The sequence below is a fragment of the Scylla paramamosain genome, chromosome 24 (assembly GCF_035594125.1).
Source record: "Scylla paramamosain isolate STU-SP2022 chromosome 24, ASM3559412v1, whole genome shotgun sequence".
In the NCBI taxonomy this organism is placed as follows: domain Eukaryota; kingdom Metazoa; phylum Arthropoda; class Malacostraca; order Decapoda; family Portunidae; genus Scylla; species Scylla paramamosain.
In genome coordinates this window covers 3,012,315-3,030,967 of record NC_087174.1, presented here as the reverse complement: position 1 = coordinate 3,030,967, position 18,653 = coordinate 3,012,315, and the positions used below count along the sequence as shown (strand labels likewise).

General features: G+C 39.3%; 2 protein-coding genes across 6 annotated transcripts in view; both read left to right on the top strand.

The window, feature by feature from the left end:
* LOC135112576 (beta-arrestin-1-like) overlaps positions 1-6,278 on the top strand; it is a 93,022-nt gene extending 86,744 nt beyond the window's left edge. For 4 of the 5 annotated variants that reach the window (XM_064027043.1, XM_064027039.1, XM_064027040.1 and 1 more), the window contains 2 exons: positions 63-167; positions 752-6,278. In XM_064027043.1, the coding sequence (XP_063883113.1) occupies positions 63-153 (91 nt within the window). In that variant the 3' untranslated portion in view covers positions 154-167; positions 752-6,278. Of the gene's footprint in view, positions 1-62; positions 188-751 lie in introns of all 5 variants that reach the window. The other variant, XM_064027041.1, reaches the window with a different exon arrangement.
* Positions 6,279-10,006: 3,728 nt separating this feature from the next.
* On the top strand, positions 10,007-18,032 carry LOC135112573 (importin subunit alpha-1-like). Its single transcript, XM_064027034.1, has 11 exons — positions 10,007-10,166; positions 12,368-12,525; positions 12,692-12,820; positions 13,281-13,462; positions 14,269-14,348; positions 14,560-14,735; positions 15,233-15,371; positions 15,658-15,833; positions 16,002-16,184; positions 16,525-16,707; positions 17,328-18,032. The coding sequence occupies exons 2-11, from the start codon at positions 12,442-12,444 to the stop codon at positions 17,568-17,570; spliced, it is 1,575 nt and encodes a 524-aa protein (XP_063883104.1). The 5' UTR covers positions 10,007-10,166; positions 12,368-12,441; the 3' UTR covers positions 17,571-18,032.
* The last annotated feature ends 621 nt before the right edge of the window (positions 18,033-18,653 follow it).

Sequence of the window (18,653 nt, the reverse complement as noted above, 5' to 3'; positions counted from 1 at the left end):
GAATGCTACGAGAGAAGTGACAAACATATGGTCACAATGCATGACAGGCTTGTCTCTGGCAGGGATGGGACCACTTGCTATGCTGATCAGGACGATGACATCATATTTGAAGACTTTGCTCGACTGCGGTTGAAGGGAGAGACAGAAGCATAGGACCAACCCAACAGGTCGGTGCTTCAGATAAAAGGTATTGTTTGATTTATACAGCTTGCCTTCCCCTGAGTATGCAAGGCAACTTTCAAGAGAGAAGCAGAAATATATAATTAGTCCATTTTTAAAGTTAATGTTTATGCACGTTTTATGTAATCAATCCTTTCTCAAAATGTAGTGAGTCATAAAAGAAAGAAAAAAGAAAAGGAGAGCAAAGAAATTCAAACAAACAAAATTAGGTGATTAAGTATAGCTATGTACAATAGTAAAGTAAACTGTGATCTGTTGATAGTTTTCTTCCCAAAATCTAACAGTTGATAGATTCTCATTAGATCACAGGACTTATAATAAAAAAAGAAAATGTTAAATATAATGGAACTAAGAGCAGGTTACTTATTTTCTGATCACAAGCATACCTAATACATTAAGGCATCCTTGTGAGTGCACTACTTTTTAGTAACCTTTGTATATCTTACCACTCATACTTTTTGTTGTTTCAATTTTTCAGCAGTTCATGTCTTTTCAACTAGAAATTTCAAGTTAATATTTCTAGAAATTTATTGGTCCAGTCAATTATTATTCATTTTATAACATTTTACAGGTGAGTTCTGGCCACAACAAAACCAGTATTTACTCAGGCTCAGTGCCGAGAAACCAAATGGATGTGCACTTGAGAGAAAGCGGCAGGGCATGTGGCGCAGCCCAGCAGGTGACACGGCCCAGCCTGGGGTGGGGAAGCAGCAGTACTCATCAACATGGCTGACACATGTCCCCAGTGCCACAGAGGAGGGGCCAGCGTGCCTGTGTGTTGCCTCCGTAGCTCTCTAAGAAGTGGAATTGCCTACTTGTGCTTCATGTTTTAGCTTCAGCCCTATACCATGAATCCTGTGCTTTTATTTTATTTTAGTTTTTTATTGTTTATTTCTTTATGTTTTCCTAATTTATACACATGTTGTATATGAAGTATATCCTGATCAATAGGGTTATACTTAATAGTGTATGTCCTAGATATTAGTGGCTTGATCAACAGAGCACAATCAAAGTGTGTGTGTGAGTGTCACTGGGAGGGAGTGATTGGCTCTGTGGCCATGAAGGTGTAACCATTTGTAATGACTCATGTAGGACATCACATCATTGGTTACTGCACCATGATTAGAAACAGATGAAACAGTTGGGCGGGGAGGTACATTATTATTTCTAACAAAAATGGATTCTTTTCTTGAATCCATGTATTTCCTTGTTTCCTGAGCAGTATTACCTGCCACAGTGATTTATACCTTGCTATTTGCAGCACCATTATGATTTGTGACTTTCATGTGGAGGAGTCTTTAAATTCCCGTATACCTGCGTGTGACACAGAGTGGGAGCAAGATGATCTGTGTGTGCAGCCAGCACAGATCAGCACCATCTTGAAGAGGCTAAGCTACCTCAGCACACATGGAGTCAACGTTTCTTTCTGGTGAATGTGTCGTGACCAAATAACCTGGCATAATGTTGGCCTGCTTGTGTGAAAGCATCCTTTGCTCTCTAGACATTTGTGCACAATTGATTCAGAATTTGGTCATGGTAGAATGTTTGTGCAAGTGCTTGACTTTACTTTGAATACAAATCTAGCAGAACATAGCATAAATCCAGCAAGCGAGGAAGTTTTTATATAGGCTGTCCTGAAATAGACATCAGTATTGGATATAATCATACTGTAAGTTACTTTTTGTACCTGTAGCCAGTGAAGGAAGTGCTGTGCAAAATGCTGTTTGCACACATACTGTACAGTGTAGAAGTTGACATTCTGATTTATTTTGTAATTGACACTACTTGATGCTAGTTTGCTGAACTTTTTGGTGCACTTAATTTAGGAAATGACTTAAAAGCTTAAATTGTAATTATTTGGTTCTGGTATATATATATATATATATATATATATATATATATATATATATATATATATATATATATATATATATATATATATATATATATATATATATATATATATATATATATATATATATATATATATATATATATCTTTATTTTTCAATGCATATCCATCACTGTCTACAGGTCTTTACTTCAGATAAATATGCCTTCATCTCATTAGAAGAAAACTGTTGTTTATATTATGTTAAGCTGGATAGCATGTGATCTTTAAATATGAATAGGACAGTTTTCCTGCATTGCAAGTTATGTTGGGATTAATGGGCATATACAATTTTAGCCAAAGTTTTATGGAGCCATTTAAAGCAACAGTAGGCAGATTTGTTGTCCCAGGAAAGACCAGCTGTGTAGGGTGACTGTCAGCACTGACCTGGGATGGAAAGAGTCACCTGTACTTCTGTGTTGGCTCAAAAGAAGACAGACTGCCCAGGTGTAACTTTCCCTTTCACCTCCGTCACCTGTAAAGAGGTACTAGTGGGAGGCTGTGCATATTACCTTAGAAATGTTGGTGAATAGAGGTTTCAGCAGTTTTTACTTTATATTTTTGTTACATGTTGAAGTGTTTGTCAAATTGTTCTTACTTATGCTGGCTGAAATTTTAAATCATGAAAAAAATTTTGATGTACTTATACTGTACTTCAGACTATAAGGTTTTGTATGTTTTAATGGTAAATCTATGTAAGTTTGATAACAATACAGGAGCTGGGTATTCAAGTTCCTTCTGTAATGAGTAATTATAGTTTTATACAAGATATAGAAAAATACTGGGGAAGTTGATTCAGGACAAAAAAAATACATGGCACTGAACCAGCATGACAGGTTCAAATTATAACATTATATATTATTTTTATGAAGTTTTTTGTCACTAACTTGTGTCGTCATAATAAACAGGGTCTCTTTTCATGGGCATCACATTGCCTGGGCATACCAGATCCTCCACCCTCAGCGGCAGTGCTGACCAAACAAAGGCAATTATTTGCAGTTCACAAATGGCTAAACATGCACTAGTATTCTGAAGTTGTTCATTGCCTCATCATATTGTGGAAGTCTAAGGAAGCTTATCATTAGATATGTAAATGTATCATGTGTCTTATCAATATTGAAATCCTTGGAAGTAACACAGCTTGATGCCTTAATTTTTCAATAATACAAGTGGAATTGCTGACAATCTTCATATTTTACATTTAAGGAACACTGGAATATTTCTGAATACTAGTTTCAGCATTACTTGTAAAGGCTATGAACATTTTATGGAAAGAAAGGAGTTCATGTTTGGTGTATTTGTGGCATTGACTACCACAGTTCTTTTTAGATATTTGAGCATGACAGCACCACAGGTCTTGCCTTCCTGCCAGCTGTTTTTATGTTTTGTACAGAGGAAAGCACAAAGTTAGGCACAAGATAGTTTGCAGGACAACATACATACTTCACTAGCTATACAAGACAGTAATTCAGAATGCATTATTTTTGTACTTGACAATTCCAGTAAAGTCTTAAGTGTACTTTAAGTCTGATAACCAGCCTCTGTTCTGTGTAGCAAGGATTGACATCTAAGCTGTTATGTTGGGAGTGAGTTGTGTATCCCCGGGGCAGTGTTGCTCCAGGCCTCTGTGATGCACCTAGTGGCTCACTGGCACTGTGTGTGGTCTCAGCCCACCCACACACTTCCCTATACATACACCAGCTTGCAGATACTGTTCACATAAGAACTCACTCCCGTGTCATGTGTTTCGTTTTAGTGTCTTCACTGGATTGCACCATTTTTGTTGTTCATTTTATGCAGCAAATTCAACTATTATACATATACATATTCACTTGGAGGGGCAATGGGGGTCTTGATGTAGAGTGAAAGATAATTATAGGAAAAACAAAATTTATCAGTGTGCTTTTTGTTACGCTTGTCTTGTGCTTCAGAGTGAATGGTACCGACTGTGAGGATTTATATCACCAAAAAGTCATTGCATGTGCTAGCGTGTGTACTTGGGTTCTCTGGCCAAGACTCACCAGCTTTAGGTTTCCTGCAGTGAAAAAGACAGACTCAAGCAGGCAAGATATTTTGTATGTAGATTTAGTGTTGTACGCCAGAATGTTAGCACAGTCCAGCCATGCTGACTTTTCTAGGTATATTTGTAAATGGAAATTATAATGATTTCATGTAGGTAGGATATTGTCAAAATTGTAAGGAAGTGCACAATTACTTATTCAAATCCTTGTTAAACAGTGGTGGCAGAGACTTGTAGTCCAGAATCAGCATAATAGTTACTGGTGTTAACAGTTGCCATGCATCAATAAACAAAGTGTGGCAGAAGTGCTCATGCCCAGGGCACAGATACTGGGTGCCTGGTGCAGCAGTCCTTACAGAACGTGTAGGAAGGACCACAACCCAAGCTGTGCCTCAAAAGACAGGGTCTGCAGTGCTTGTTGAGCCACGGTGTGATGGAGGACATTCCTCACCAAGTGTGTGTGCAGTATTTACTCCTGAATTATTCCATCCATGAAGCTCACAGCAAGTTTCTTTAAGTGGTGGCATGGGTATTATTTTGGTAAACTGCATCCTTGGTGGCTCAGGCCCTTTGTGATCTGTGAATTATGGGAAGCTATATGTGGCATTAAGTTTAATCTTGAAATAACCTTAGCTGTTTGCAATTAGGACGCTGTTATATGACAGTTAGGAGATTGTTATGTGACTGTTAGGAGACTCTGTGGCAGTTAGGAGAGTGTATGTTGCTTGTTGAGGGGAGATTCCTCTACTCTTATGAAAAAAGAATGTGGTATGTGATATTACCATGAAGCTGTTATCACATTGATTCAAGACACATAACAATAATACAATGTACCAGAAAATAATAGTTCCATTTTTAAATCAGTGGGATGCAGTTTACCGAACACTTACCGTGGCATGACCTTGGAAGCCAGTGTATTCTGGAGGACCAGAGTGAGGCATGGAAAACAGCATTCTTTGTTTCCTGGTCACCACCACAGCACCTGACATGACATCCCTTGCCCACCAAGCCACACAGAAACTATGGTCTCAATCTCTGGCTATGTTCATGTTTTGTGATCCTCTTTCCAGAGATTGTAATCTAAAAATAATCCCTCAGAAATATACATTGAATATTTTTTTATGTTAGGGAGGAAAACCTACATTAGATCAAATAATTTTCAGAATTAAATCAACATTTCAATTAATGCAAAAAAATTCAAACAGGCCAACACAAATTGTGTAACATAAAACATTTGCACTTAAGAGTGGTTGTGAGTGAACTAATGAGACGTGAGTGCCAGGGTGCAAGTGTACGTGTGGCACTGTGACATGTGGACCACAAAACACCAACATACAGAAGTGTAACATGCAGTAGTCAGCAAGGAGAGGAAGTGTCAAAGAGGAAGGTCAACACTTAAGAGGCTGGGATGCATTCACAAAACACAGAGCAGGGCACCACTAGTATTTGTGTATGTAGTAGGTATATGTTTATAAACTCATTACAGTTGTTATTATTATTATTATTATTATTATTATTATTATTATTATTATTATTATTATTATTATTATTATTGTTATTATTATTATTATAACCATCATCATCATATTTAGAATGTCATTATCATCATCGTCACCTCTGAATGTGTGAGAAAAGTCTAGCAGCATAAGAAGATTTGCTATCATCACATAGGAGCCCTGGAGCTCATAGGCTTGAGTTTGGGTAGGTAGGCTTCAGAAGGGTGAGTGGGGAGGATGTCCATCAGCAAGCAAAGTATGTGCGTGTGTGTCAATGATGCAAGGAAGGACTGGAAGGACACAATCTGTTACTCCACTTAGGTATTCCCTGTTTTTTTTCAAGTGCTCTGCAGATCATAAAAATTTTCCTGAGCCTTGACTTTGGACTAAATGAAGGTCTCCATTGATAACAAGAGAAAATGTATAAGGGGACTATTATACAAGGCATGAAAAGTTACCTCTGTAATTTTCTAAGAGTACATTTTGCTTTTTCCTCTGCCATGCTGTATTTCAGAGCATTGCTGCTTAATACAGTTCTCTTAGGCTATCAGAAATTTATTGTATGTACAGTTTCACAAAAAATTGGTCACAAAGTTTGTCTAAAAGTTATTTTATTTCTTATGCATAAGACATTATTTTATGTATTTTCCTATATATTTGTGTATAATAATGAATAAATGTAAGTGTACTACTATGAGTGTATTTTACACACACACACACACACACACACACACACAGTCATCATTGTCAGAGCACAACAACCTTCATAGTCTTCATGTATTCCTCAATAAGTTTTGTCCACAGTCATACACAGCCACCTTTTCCTCTCTCATAATTTTGCATTCATATCTATACACATTAATTGAACACTACCATTTAGTTTATCCATGATTCTAATCCCCTATTTTCAGTTGTGTATTTAAATTATCTTGTTCATTTGTCCCCTTCTAGATCTGGTTCTTTCTGTCTGAAGGATCTGTTTCCTCAGACTGGGGTACGAGAAGTTACAACATTTCTTTAGGTAACAAGATCTTTATTTATTTATTTATTTATTTATTTATTTATTTATTTACATATATTTTTTTTAAAGAGGAAACTTCACTGACAGGATGGAACAGGAGTACATGATGGAAGGCATTCGTGGTGGAGCTGGTATGTTGCTCCACCAGAGAATGTTCAGACTAACATGGTCTAAGTAAGCACAGAGTGCACCCCACACCTTCACAGCCAACATTATGCCCTTTTGTTCCTGTTGTCAAATTGTCCTTTCATCCAAGTCTGAAATTATTCACCCACAATAATCTGGTAAAAATTTGCCAGTTGTTGGATTAGTGCTTTAGATTCATAGTATTATTTAACCAGTTGTGTACCCCTCTCTGCTCACCACATTCTGCTGACCTGTCCCCGGTATGCTTTTATCAGAACTACTTAATTTCCTTAACTCTGACCACACACACTCCAAAATATCGTAACAGAATCAACTATTCCATATCTCCCTCTCCAACACCATCATCCTACCTATAACGCAGACTTCTCCAGCTCATCTAATCTTTCCTTCAACACATACTGAATACAGTAACCTAGAAATCGAGTTATATGATCTTAAATGCACATGCCACTGCTTCATAACTTATTCATTCTAAGCTAATTTATACTTTTTACTCGGATACATTCTAATTATTGAAATCAATGTGACACGTGATCAGAGTGACTGTTTGACTTGCGCACATGAATTATAGGCATACCGGAAAAGTAGCGCACCTGTCAGGTAAACTTACTACATATACACACACATCATCCAATACGTAGATTTTAGGTATTGGTCTCAGGTTTAGAACAAAAAAGCTCTAATGTTTTATGTAGTATAAAACGCGCAACACTTCCCTACTGTCTCTCAATTCACACGCAGGATATGCAAATCGCCCTTCCTGGAGCTATTAATAAACGCGCCATTCCCCGCCTCCTGCGCCAACCAGCCTTAGATGATGTCATTCAGAGAAGAAAAGAACCAGGAACATCGCTCCCATATTCGTTTTGCAGGAAACTTGGTGCATAAGGAAGTGGTGTAAACTTCATAGAATCGCATATAATGGTTCTTAAAATATAATGCGCGGAGAGAGAGAGAGAGAGAAACTAGTATGGTTTTCCAGGAATCTTCCCCGGAGAGAGAGAGAGAGAGAGAATCACTTTACCCGCAACCGTGACCAGATGTCATCCTGCATCACATGCATGATGATTTAGCTAATGCCTGATTATGTAGAGAAGGTGAGACAAGAAAGAGAGAGAGAGAGAGAGAGAGAGAGAGAGAGAGAGAGGATGGGGCAAGAGCGCGGGAGAGGAGTGAGACCGGAGACGAGGTGGGGATATTGGTAAGACAAGGGGGGGGGGGAGGAGTAGGAGAGGAGAGTGGGGATGAAAGGGGGTAAGCAAGGACAAGGATAGAGAGAGGAACGGCTTACCAACAACGTTGATGGTGTAACGTACTTACGTCGCTTTCTTAACGTAAAATTTCTTCAACTTGCAATATAGACGGATGAAATCGTACACGTTGCATTTGTTACTTGGGACGGTATCTGTTACCCGAAAAAAAGACCGTATAAAGAAACGAGCATAGTATTATCTTAAAACCAAGGGCCGCTTACGTAGGTGTCCGTGTATGCAAGCGGTGGCCCACGCAGGATTATATTTCAGCAGGGAGACAAGCGCATGTCGTTTCATTAGTCAGGGAGGGGCAGAGCAGTGACGCGCAACATTCCCCGATGCAACATTCAGGACAGTTAATAATTGCAATGGTTTACTCGACGCCTACACCTGGCCTGGACTGGCTTTGAATACTGACAAGTTAAGAACTGTTTGGGAAGTTATACCGTCTGATAACATACACATCCCTATGATAAATATTTACTTTGAGAAGCTGCGGGTCGCACTCATGAGGGAAATACCAGCATTGAAAATGGATAATTCAGGAATTGTCCGAAACTTTGTAATATTTTTTTTAACTTACACATCCTCCATATGAAAGATTTATAGTTGAGGTTTGAGGGCAGCGACTTATGAACACTGTAACCTTGCTGATGTTTGAGATGAAAATGATATTCCCGACTGTTTATACAGACATGCGTGTTGATTATGTTCTTATTTGCTTACTTATTTATTTATTTATTTACCTACTTACTTACTTACTTACGTGTTAACTAGTTATTTATATGTATGCTGACAAAATATGTTTATTGTCTACACACACACACACACACACACACACACACACACACACACAGAGAGAGAGAGAGAGAGAGAGAGAGAGAGAGAGAGAGAGAGAGAGAGAGAGAGAGAGAGAGAGAATCAAAATTGTTCTTACTTTCAGGCACGAGAGCAACACACACACACACACACACACACACACACACACACACACACACACACGTCTTCGAGCAAAATCCCTAAAAATAAGAATCAGTCAAGTAAAGAGCGGCGTTCAGCTTTAGGCGAGTGAAGGACATTGCAGTTTGACGTCATCACCGTGGCGCTTTCTTCGTCATCACTGTCTCCCTATATTCATCCTTGTGTGTAAGTTTTTTTTTTTTTTTATCTACCTTGAAATCACAAACACACAAGACTGCAATATATTCTTTTCATGTTTTTCAGATATTGTAATGATCACTTATGTTTGTTTCATACCGTATTTCCTATGATAAACCAATATTGCAAGTTATTAATTTATATGTGACTTCGTTAAAAGCGAAAAGGAAGAAAATAACAGGTGAAAAAATGTGGATGAGGAAGGAAATGAGAAGTAATGGATGACTGTAATTGATATTGTCAGCATGGTGAGTGAAATAATGCAGGATAGGCGTTAGATATACTGACATTCCATTGCATTAAAGGGAAGTAGTCGGCAGGAGTTTAAAGTCCATCAGTTCGGAATCCCGCGCGTCGTCATGGCAACGTGACGTCACGGTGGAGGTGCATTTAACAATACTCCTTCGGACCATTTATATATAGCCACGAGCTGTTCTAGGCATGTCTTATTATACAATAGATGAATGAAGGATAATAAACACCAGTATCTTACAGTAACACGCTCATTTGGTTATTAATAGGAGTTTAAGGAGAAGAAACACATGTGACTCGGACATTTAAATTTTCAACCAATCAGCAAGCGCCTTTCAGACTCACAAGTCCATATCAAGACAGCCAACCCATTTTAGGACACACAGACTCACACAAAGCTCACATACCCTTATGAAATAGCTAAAGCATAACCAGTCAAGCACTAAAATACTCTGGAACGCCATAATCAATGGTATTATAAAGGAACTAGATTGGTTTAAACGGACCAATGGAATACGAGGAGACAATTATATCTCGTGGACCAATCGGAGAGTTGGAAAGGCCTGTAATACACCAATCAGGAGACGAGGAGCGGAGCAGACCAGAGGAGCAGGCGGGAGAGAAAAGCAGACAAAGGCCAGTGGACCCCAGGACTCAGCAGAGACGGGTTGTGCGCCGCCGTTCCTCCTCTCACACTATCTTCCTACTCCACACCATTAATTCAAGTTCCTGCTGGGCCGCGCATTTGGTAAGCATATAAGGAAGGCAACGAGGAGGGTGTAATAAGGGAGGGAGGCACGGGGGAGGGTGAAGGAAGGCACCACGCGGCCATCGTGTGAGGGACGGGACACCGGATTTTTCTAACTTTTTATTTTCTCGCGATTTCTTCGCCCATCACCTTGTTTCCTGCATCTGCTTCATTCTTCGATGTGTTTTAAGGGCTTAAGTGTAGGCTGCAGTCATGGAGAGGTGTTTAAGATGATTTTGGGTAACACGTGGTTTGGTCTCTAACGGTACAAATTTATTGCTTGACGTATTTATTTTCCCTGTCTTATTTCTAGCCGCCTGAGCCGCGGGTAAGCCATTTTGAGGTGCTGCTGCGTCACGTGTGATGGCTGGGGTCAAGTACATGCCTGACAAACACTTCATAACTGGTAGTCAGCATTTAGCATAATTACGCACCTCGTTACCCAAAGTGGTGGTTAGGTAACGTAGTGGTGGGGCATTGAATGGTCTTGGGGATGGTTATCTGTTTATATTGTTACAGGTTGCTATTCGTATTAACGTACGCATATCTTATTTACTACGTTATCAGATCCTTTTGCTTACATAGGCATGCCACTAACCTGCTTCACTCCTGGAAAGTATTTTATTTTTTTTTTAAGAAAAATCGCAGTTTCCATAAAATATAGCCATGAATTTGTGGTGGCACTGTTCTTCCCCCAAGCTAGGGTAAGTTATGTTATGCGACTTACGTTAGTTGTGTTAGGGTCTTCCCTAGGTTTGGTTAGGTTAAGAGTTAAGTTAGTGTAGATTATGTTCGGTACGTGTTCTCGAGTAAAAATTGTTTCCGATAGATTTTGCTGTGTTTTGAATAGTTCTGATGTTTGCTTTTAGTTGGAAGTCGCCAGTTTCACCTTGTTCAAGGTTGAGTAATGGAAAAAAATATTTCGCAGAAAAAGAAAAAAAACGAACTAGCTGATTTCAAAACAGTGAAGTAAAAAAACGAACAAGCTTATTTCAAAACCGCAAAATCTATCAGAAAAGACTCGAAAACAAGTACGTTAATAAAACAGTTACCTTATTATCTTTCAGTATGCTTATTCTTATCCTTTTACAAGACGTGTGTGTATGTAATATATATATATATATATATATATATATATATATATATATATATATATATATATATATATATATATAACTTCAACTAAATTTCCTTGTCTCGCTCGTTTATTTCGTTCATCTCGTGTGGTGCTGAGGATGGGTTTAGGTTAGGTTATTATACATGGTGGTGGTGGCGGCGGTGACGCGGGTGTGGTATTTCTCTCTCTCTCTCTCTCTCTCTCTCTCTCTCTCTCTCTCTCTCTCTCTCTCTCTCTCTCTCTCTCTCTCTCTCTCTCTCTCTCTCTCTCTCTCTCAACCTCGAGCATTGCTGATAATTTCAGTAAATGTGCTGAACCATCACTGTGCAGTTAATGCTGCTATACCTGCATACTATTGCTGCTGCTGTACTTCATTAATATTACTGCTGCTGCTATACTTCTGTATTACTATTACTACTGCTGCTGCTGGTGTTCTTCAGTAATACTTTTGGTGTAATTAAATAATATTGCTGCTGCAGCACTTCTATATTACAACTGCTGCTATGTACTATCATTACTCCAGCTGCTGTTATGCATCCCTACTATTGCTACTGTGGCTAGTACACTTCTACACTATGGTTACTACTACTACCTATAGTACTGTTACTACTATCAACAATGCTCGTTATTTTCTCTTAATTTCTAGTTATGAATAGTGTTACCTGTTGTTATAGTCAGTTGATACTGCTACAGCTGTTAGTGTTGGCCTTCATGATTTGTAATTCTGTCTTGCATTATATCAATCTATACATAGCATAGGAGGCAGTGGCACAGCATGGGCATTGAATTATGACATTTCAGTGTAGCTAGGTATGATGTGTAATGTGGAAAGAAACACCATGACAGAAAAGGGAATTATGTATTAGTTTTAATCTTAAGTGCTTTTTATATATGTGTTTGGTGAGTGTTTAAAATGACTCATAAGTAACAAGTGTTGGGATGGTTTAAAATTGCTCATAAGTAACAAGTGTCCTGTTGTCATTAGTAATGAAAGGCTAAACTAACATACGACCGTTTGACTAGCCTGTTGGATCTTAAGGCATATTGCGTTTTGTCTTATGGTCTCTAATGTAATTATTTACAGGCGACCTGGGAGGAACCGAATTTGGCTACAACGTCAGTTCTCACACAACCACTAGCCTGGATTCCTCAAGCAGAATGCCAGCTCCGGCTGCTGCCCGGGATGGCAGTCCTGGCCCCAACCGCCTCAAGAGCTTCAAGAATGCTGGCAAAGACATGGAGGTTAGTGTGGAATTGTGGCCAAGGATGATGGAGTTAGGTATACAGGAGTTTTATAAAGAGGTAATATATAAACTTAGTATAATAAGGGTAGTTATGTGACATGATTAAAAGTGTATGGCTTGCTGTTTTATCTTCACCTTGCTGTAATGTGTGATGTACCTTGCAGGAGATGAGGCGGCGGCGGCAGGAGACGAGCATAGAACTTCGGAAAGCCAAGAAAGATGACCAGCTGCTGAAGAGAAGAAATGTGACCCTTGATGATCCAGGTTCACCTCTCCAGGAACAGAATGCATCTGTATGTTGTTGCGTGTTACTGCTTCGTAACCTCTTGCTCTTCAACTCAAGTGTATTTTACTGTTGTATTCACTGTTGTATACAGAGGCGGGAAGAGGAGTCTCTCTCTCTCTCTCTCTCTCTCTCTCTCTCTCTCTCTCTCTCTCTCTCTCTCTCTCTCTCTCTCTCTCTCTCTCTCTCTCTCTCTCTCTCTCTCTCTCTCTCTCTCATAAACAAACAAACAAGGACAGGTGATGTGGTGCTGAATGTGAAAATCTCTAGTGGGTTTATATTGTGTATTTCACTCTGGATGTTTTGATTACATATATGTATATGGTGACCAAGCCTGTGTTCAGCTTTTCAACAAAGACCGTTGAAACCAATATACAGTCACTCAGGTAGTCTATTATATATTCATGACCTTAATCTGCTAGAGGCACAACACAAGTCCCAGTAAATTGTTTTAATGTGATGTCTTACAGGGCCCGGCACTCAGCCTGGAGGAGATCATCAATGGTATCACGAGCAATGACAGCAGCACCCAGCTGATGGCCACACAGGGAGCAAGAAAAATGCTCTCAAGAGAACGCAGCCCACCCATTGATGCCATCCTTGAGGCTGGGCTGGTGCACCCCCTTGTACGCTTCTTGGATCGGGCAGACAAGTAAGTACAGTTGCTCAAGTGATGGTAAAAATTTAGTTGGGGTAAGATAAAAATATTGTTTTGCTGTAAGAATGTCCATGGGTATAGTTGGTAAATGTATGGAGGTGATCAAATGACATAACATGGTCTGATTATTATTATTATATAGTATTTTTGTGGGATGGGTTGTAATTTCTTAATGAGGATACCATTAATTGACCAGAATCAACAATGGAGACAACAGGTTCAGACCTTGGCATTTGGTACCCAACGTCTCAGTCACTATTACTACTGTCACTAATACTACTGTGTTAATGCTAGCTTGCTGTTCTTGGTTTAATACTTTAATGGGAATATTAGTTTGTGCTGTGTGGACTGTTGCTCTTCACAGATTACTCCATACCCACCAAATCATCCACTAATATCTGTTCTACACTTGGTGCCCAACTTCTCATCCAATAATACAGCTTCATTTAGTTATTTTTGCATTCCATCCCCATCCCTTAGTATCTAATGTGTGAGCAAATATGGTAATCAGTAGAGAAAACGTGAGCTTCAGATCTGAGATGAGTAGCAGTCAGTGTTAGGGGTGATGTTGCTTGTGTGTAGATATCATCTAAATGATGATTTGAGCACATGCGCGTCATCTGATGGCTGATAAGTGCTCTGCTGCTGCCCTGGCTCTGCACGTTCTGTGTTGTGGCTGGTGGGGCATAGAGTGGCTGTCGCCACCCTTGATTATAATGTGCTTCTGAGAGAACCTTATAGTTGCATATATCTTATGTTGTTTGTCAGCTGTAACAAGTGAATCTGTTTTGTCTCCACAGCCCAGCTTTACAGTTTGAAGCAGCATGGGCCCTCACCAACATAGCTTCTGGCACCACTCCGCAAACTCAAGCAGTAGCAAGTATGTATTCTTTTCCCATCTTAAATTTTGTTTATTGAAATTTTTTGTTACTGCCCCTTGAATAATGAAAATGATTGTACTTCAAGCGTTACTTTGTGTTGTGCTAATCCCGGTATATTCCCATGCAATCAACTGTAAATAATGAGTTATCTGTAAGTAATGCATTTCAGTTTGTAAGTATTCACTAAATTCTCGTGTATTTGTTCTTCAGCATCAGGTGCAGTAGTATCCTTTGTGAAGCTGCTGCGTTCACCACACACCAATGTGGCTGAGCAAGCAGTGTGGGCGCTGGGGAACATTGTTGGTGATGGTCCCGAGCTCAGAGACTTTGTTATAAAAGCTGGTATTGTTCAGCCCCTGCTGGAACTCATTGGACCAGATACAGAAGTAAGTGTGTGTGACAGTGAACTGTACATAATGCCTACATACATAACAGACACAGGTTCATTAGTGTTGCTTCATGTCTTGCCCTCCATGGGAGAATTGATCCTCATAGCACTGTTGTGTGAGGGCTAGCTGCACTGTATCCTCTCAAGTATAATAATTTAGCATGTCTGAATTTTAAGTGGAGAACAACAGTTTTTTAGAAAAATGGAGATCTTACTAGTCAGATAGAAAATGGTAGGCATTTGGAAGCACTTCAAGGAATGAAATTAAATTACATAACTTTTTAAGGATTTATCATTTATACATAACTTTTTAAGGATTTATCATTTATTTGCGAGTTTTTGAGTAACGTAGTTTGCTTCAAGCATGGTATTGTAAATGTAGCTAATTACATGAACCTGTTGAATTTGTTCATCAGTTGTAAATTAAGCTGCAAATTAAGATAATAATGTAAATAATGTGTTCAGAATAATCCAGATGTTAAAATTGTTTTGCAGCATTCCTTCCTCCGTAATGTGACGTGGACACTCAGTAACCTGTGTAGAAATAAGAACCCATCTCCTCCTTTCGAAGTAGTGAAGCAGTGCCTACCTGCCCTCAGCCATCTTATCTGCCATATGGACAAGGAAGTGCAGGGTGAGTCTGCTTTAGTTTGACTTATATTGGATACATTTGTAACTGATTTAGTGTGGAACTTACGGAGTCCCATATGGCATGTAACTACTGATTTTTAAGATTATTTTAGGTTATGTAGGGGTGTTACATTGAAATTCAATGTGGAAAATAATGAAGAGGTTTTGGGTTATGAGTAATAGATAAGTAATAAAGTACTTTAAAGTGTGTTGCCAGTGTTTGTGTTTCAACTACATATCAATGCCTGTGTTTGAAGCTGAGTTTGAATGATCATTGTTGATGTTTGCAGCTGATGCCTGCTGGGCTCTCTCCTACCTGACTGACGGGACTAATGAGAAGATCCAGGAAGTGGTGAATGCAGGTGTTGTGCCACGCCTGGTGGAGCTGCTGAACTGTGATGACCTGCCAGTGGTGACGCCAGCACTCAGGGCAATTGGCAACATTGTGACCGGAAATGATGTTCAGGTGGGTGTTGGATACATGGCAATGCTTTGTGCACACTTGATCTTACATGATTACACCATGATGTTCACATACTGATAAGAATGATGACAGCTTTTATTTATGAGGAGAATAAAGGAGGATGAGGCAGGTTCAGAAGAGATTATATACTAACAAAAGTAACTTCTTCAGACGGATGTAGTTATAAAGGCTGGTGCACTGCCAGTGTTCCCCAAGCTGCTGAAGCACTCGCGTAACAATATTGTCAAAGAGGCTGCCTGGACGATCTCCAACATAACTGCAGGAAACGTGGAGCAAATACAGGCTGTCATTGAATGTGGGCTCATTATACCCATCTGTGAAGTTCTGGATAAGGTATGGTATAATATATTGACAAATATCACTAGCTTTAAAATTTTTCACAGATGTCAAGGTCAGATGTGGAAATCCCTTGTAATACTTTTCATAATATATTCTCATTTTCTTACAAGGATGTTAGACACCCAAGACAACATTCTTCTCATTATCCCACTAACTGAAAGGAAAGCAGCTGATGTTTCTCTGAAAGATGCAATGTTACCATGTCATAAGCTGACCCCACCACTTATAATTTTTAGCTTTGGGTAGAAGTGAAAAAAATTATTTAACTTTCCTGTCCTGTCCACTCCCTCAGCAACAATGTAATATACTATTTTTCTTAATATTTTCTGTGCAGGGAGACTTCAAGGCCCAGAAGGAGGCTGCCTGGGTGGTTACGAACTTCACTTCCGGTGGATCAACAGAGCAGATCATTGAGCTTGTGAGCCAGGGTGTGCTGCAACCTTTCTGCAACATGCTTGATGCAAAGGAGGCCAAGACTGTGCTGGTGGTACTGGATGGCCTCTCAAACATACTTCAGGTGCGTGAAAGCAATAACACCCCTCTGGGAGTGTTCCTTTAGAGCAGTGATCCTCAAACTGTGCCCCACGGCATAGAAGTGTGCTGTGACTATTCCTCAAGTGCACCACGTAATTCTCGTGGATAGTTATACATTAAACGTGATTGTAAAGTTGGTGCAGTGCAGTGGCACGTCACTCAGCAATAAACACTGCTTTAGTTCCCATGGCACATCAGCCTCCACTCCTATTCACGCTGGCTCTTTAAAAGATCAAGGGCTCTGCTCTTCAAACCAACTCTCCTCAGTTATGCATAAACAATCTAATCTCGGTATTTTTCATCCAGTTCACCAAACTATTTGTATGGTGCACAAACCATGTCTCTGCTTTCTCAACTTGTCACACTCCATGTGCTCCACTTAAACCATATTTGTATGGTGCACAAACCATGTCTTGCTTTCTCACTCCATGTGCTCCTTTCAACCAGTTTTCACAGCATGCTGTTTCTTATTCAGTTTTTTTTTTCTTTTTAGCAGTTGCTTTAATTCATTGCTATGGAATTTTTATACTGATGCTGGTAATTCCTTGTTTTTTTGCATTTGAATCTTGATCAGAGAAGATAATGCTGTTACTTTGTTTGCAGACTGCTGAGAAGATTGGTGAGGTTGATCGGCTTGGACAGATGATTGAGGAATGTGGTGGCCTAGACAAGATTGAGGCACTTCAACATCACGAGAATGAGGCGGTGTACAAGAAGGCTCTGGACATTATTGAGAAGTACTTTGGTACTGAGGGGGTTGCTGAGGCGGTGAGCAGCACCACCAATGGCCAGGCATATGATTTCTCTGCTGTGAACAACATGCCTGAGGGAGGGTTTTCTTTTTAGAATTAAAGTGTGAAGGGATGGGGGAGGGTCTACTTGGGACAAGAAGAGGAGCATAGTGGCATGTGTTCCACAGCAGGAGGATATAATGTGATACTACCTGGTATATATATCTCTCAATCTCATTTGTCTAAGGAGCCTCTGGAGCGTGTTATTGCCTGGCATTTAGTGGGTAAAATGTATACATTTCCAGGTAACTTGCTCTGCTTGATAGGCTGATGATGCTTGAGGAATTTACGTTGATTACTTTTTTAAGTTAGGTAATGGCTTTTTTACCTCTTTCTATTCATCCAATAAATGTATTTTTATAAGCAGCCTCTATTGCATTGACTTTAAATGCTGTTTTTAGTAAATAAGGAAACTTGTACAGGGTGACTTCTTTTCAGTTGCCTTGTGCAGTTTTATATCCTTCTTCAACTGTCAAACATATTTTCCTATATTAATAAATAAAGTCATACTTGTAAAGGGCAGTGTTTTATAAACAAAACTCCGCTAGCTACTTTTGCAACACAACACTGCTGCCACTGTTGAAATCTTGTGATAATCACAAGAAGCTTGGTTAAGCATTCCTTTGATTAATTCTTTGGCATCCTTTCAGCTGCTACTTCATTTTCACACACACACAGAGAGAGAGAGAGAGAGAGAGAATCAGCAGACAAACTGACATAAATTCATCTTCACTGTCCTCTTTTACCTGAGGACAATTTCTTTTTTCTGGTAAACATCTGCCGCATCTTAGCAAACCTGTGTCCCCATGGCGATCTTCCCCTTCACACAGAACATGCATGGCTGGGCTTTTAAACCCTCTCTTATACCAAGCCAGGAGTCCCACAAGACTACCATACTGAGTTTTGAGATTATCATATTTCTATAATCTATATACCAAGCCAGGAGTCCCACAAGGATAACATACCGAGTTTTAAAATTATCATATTTCTATAATCTATATACCATCAATCTATCTATAACTCCTTTAGATGATATACATACATGAATACTTACTTCATATGTATTATTTCTAAAGCCACATTAATTACAACTGTAGTGTGTGTGTGTATGTATATATATATATATATATATATATAT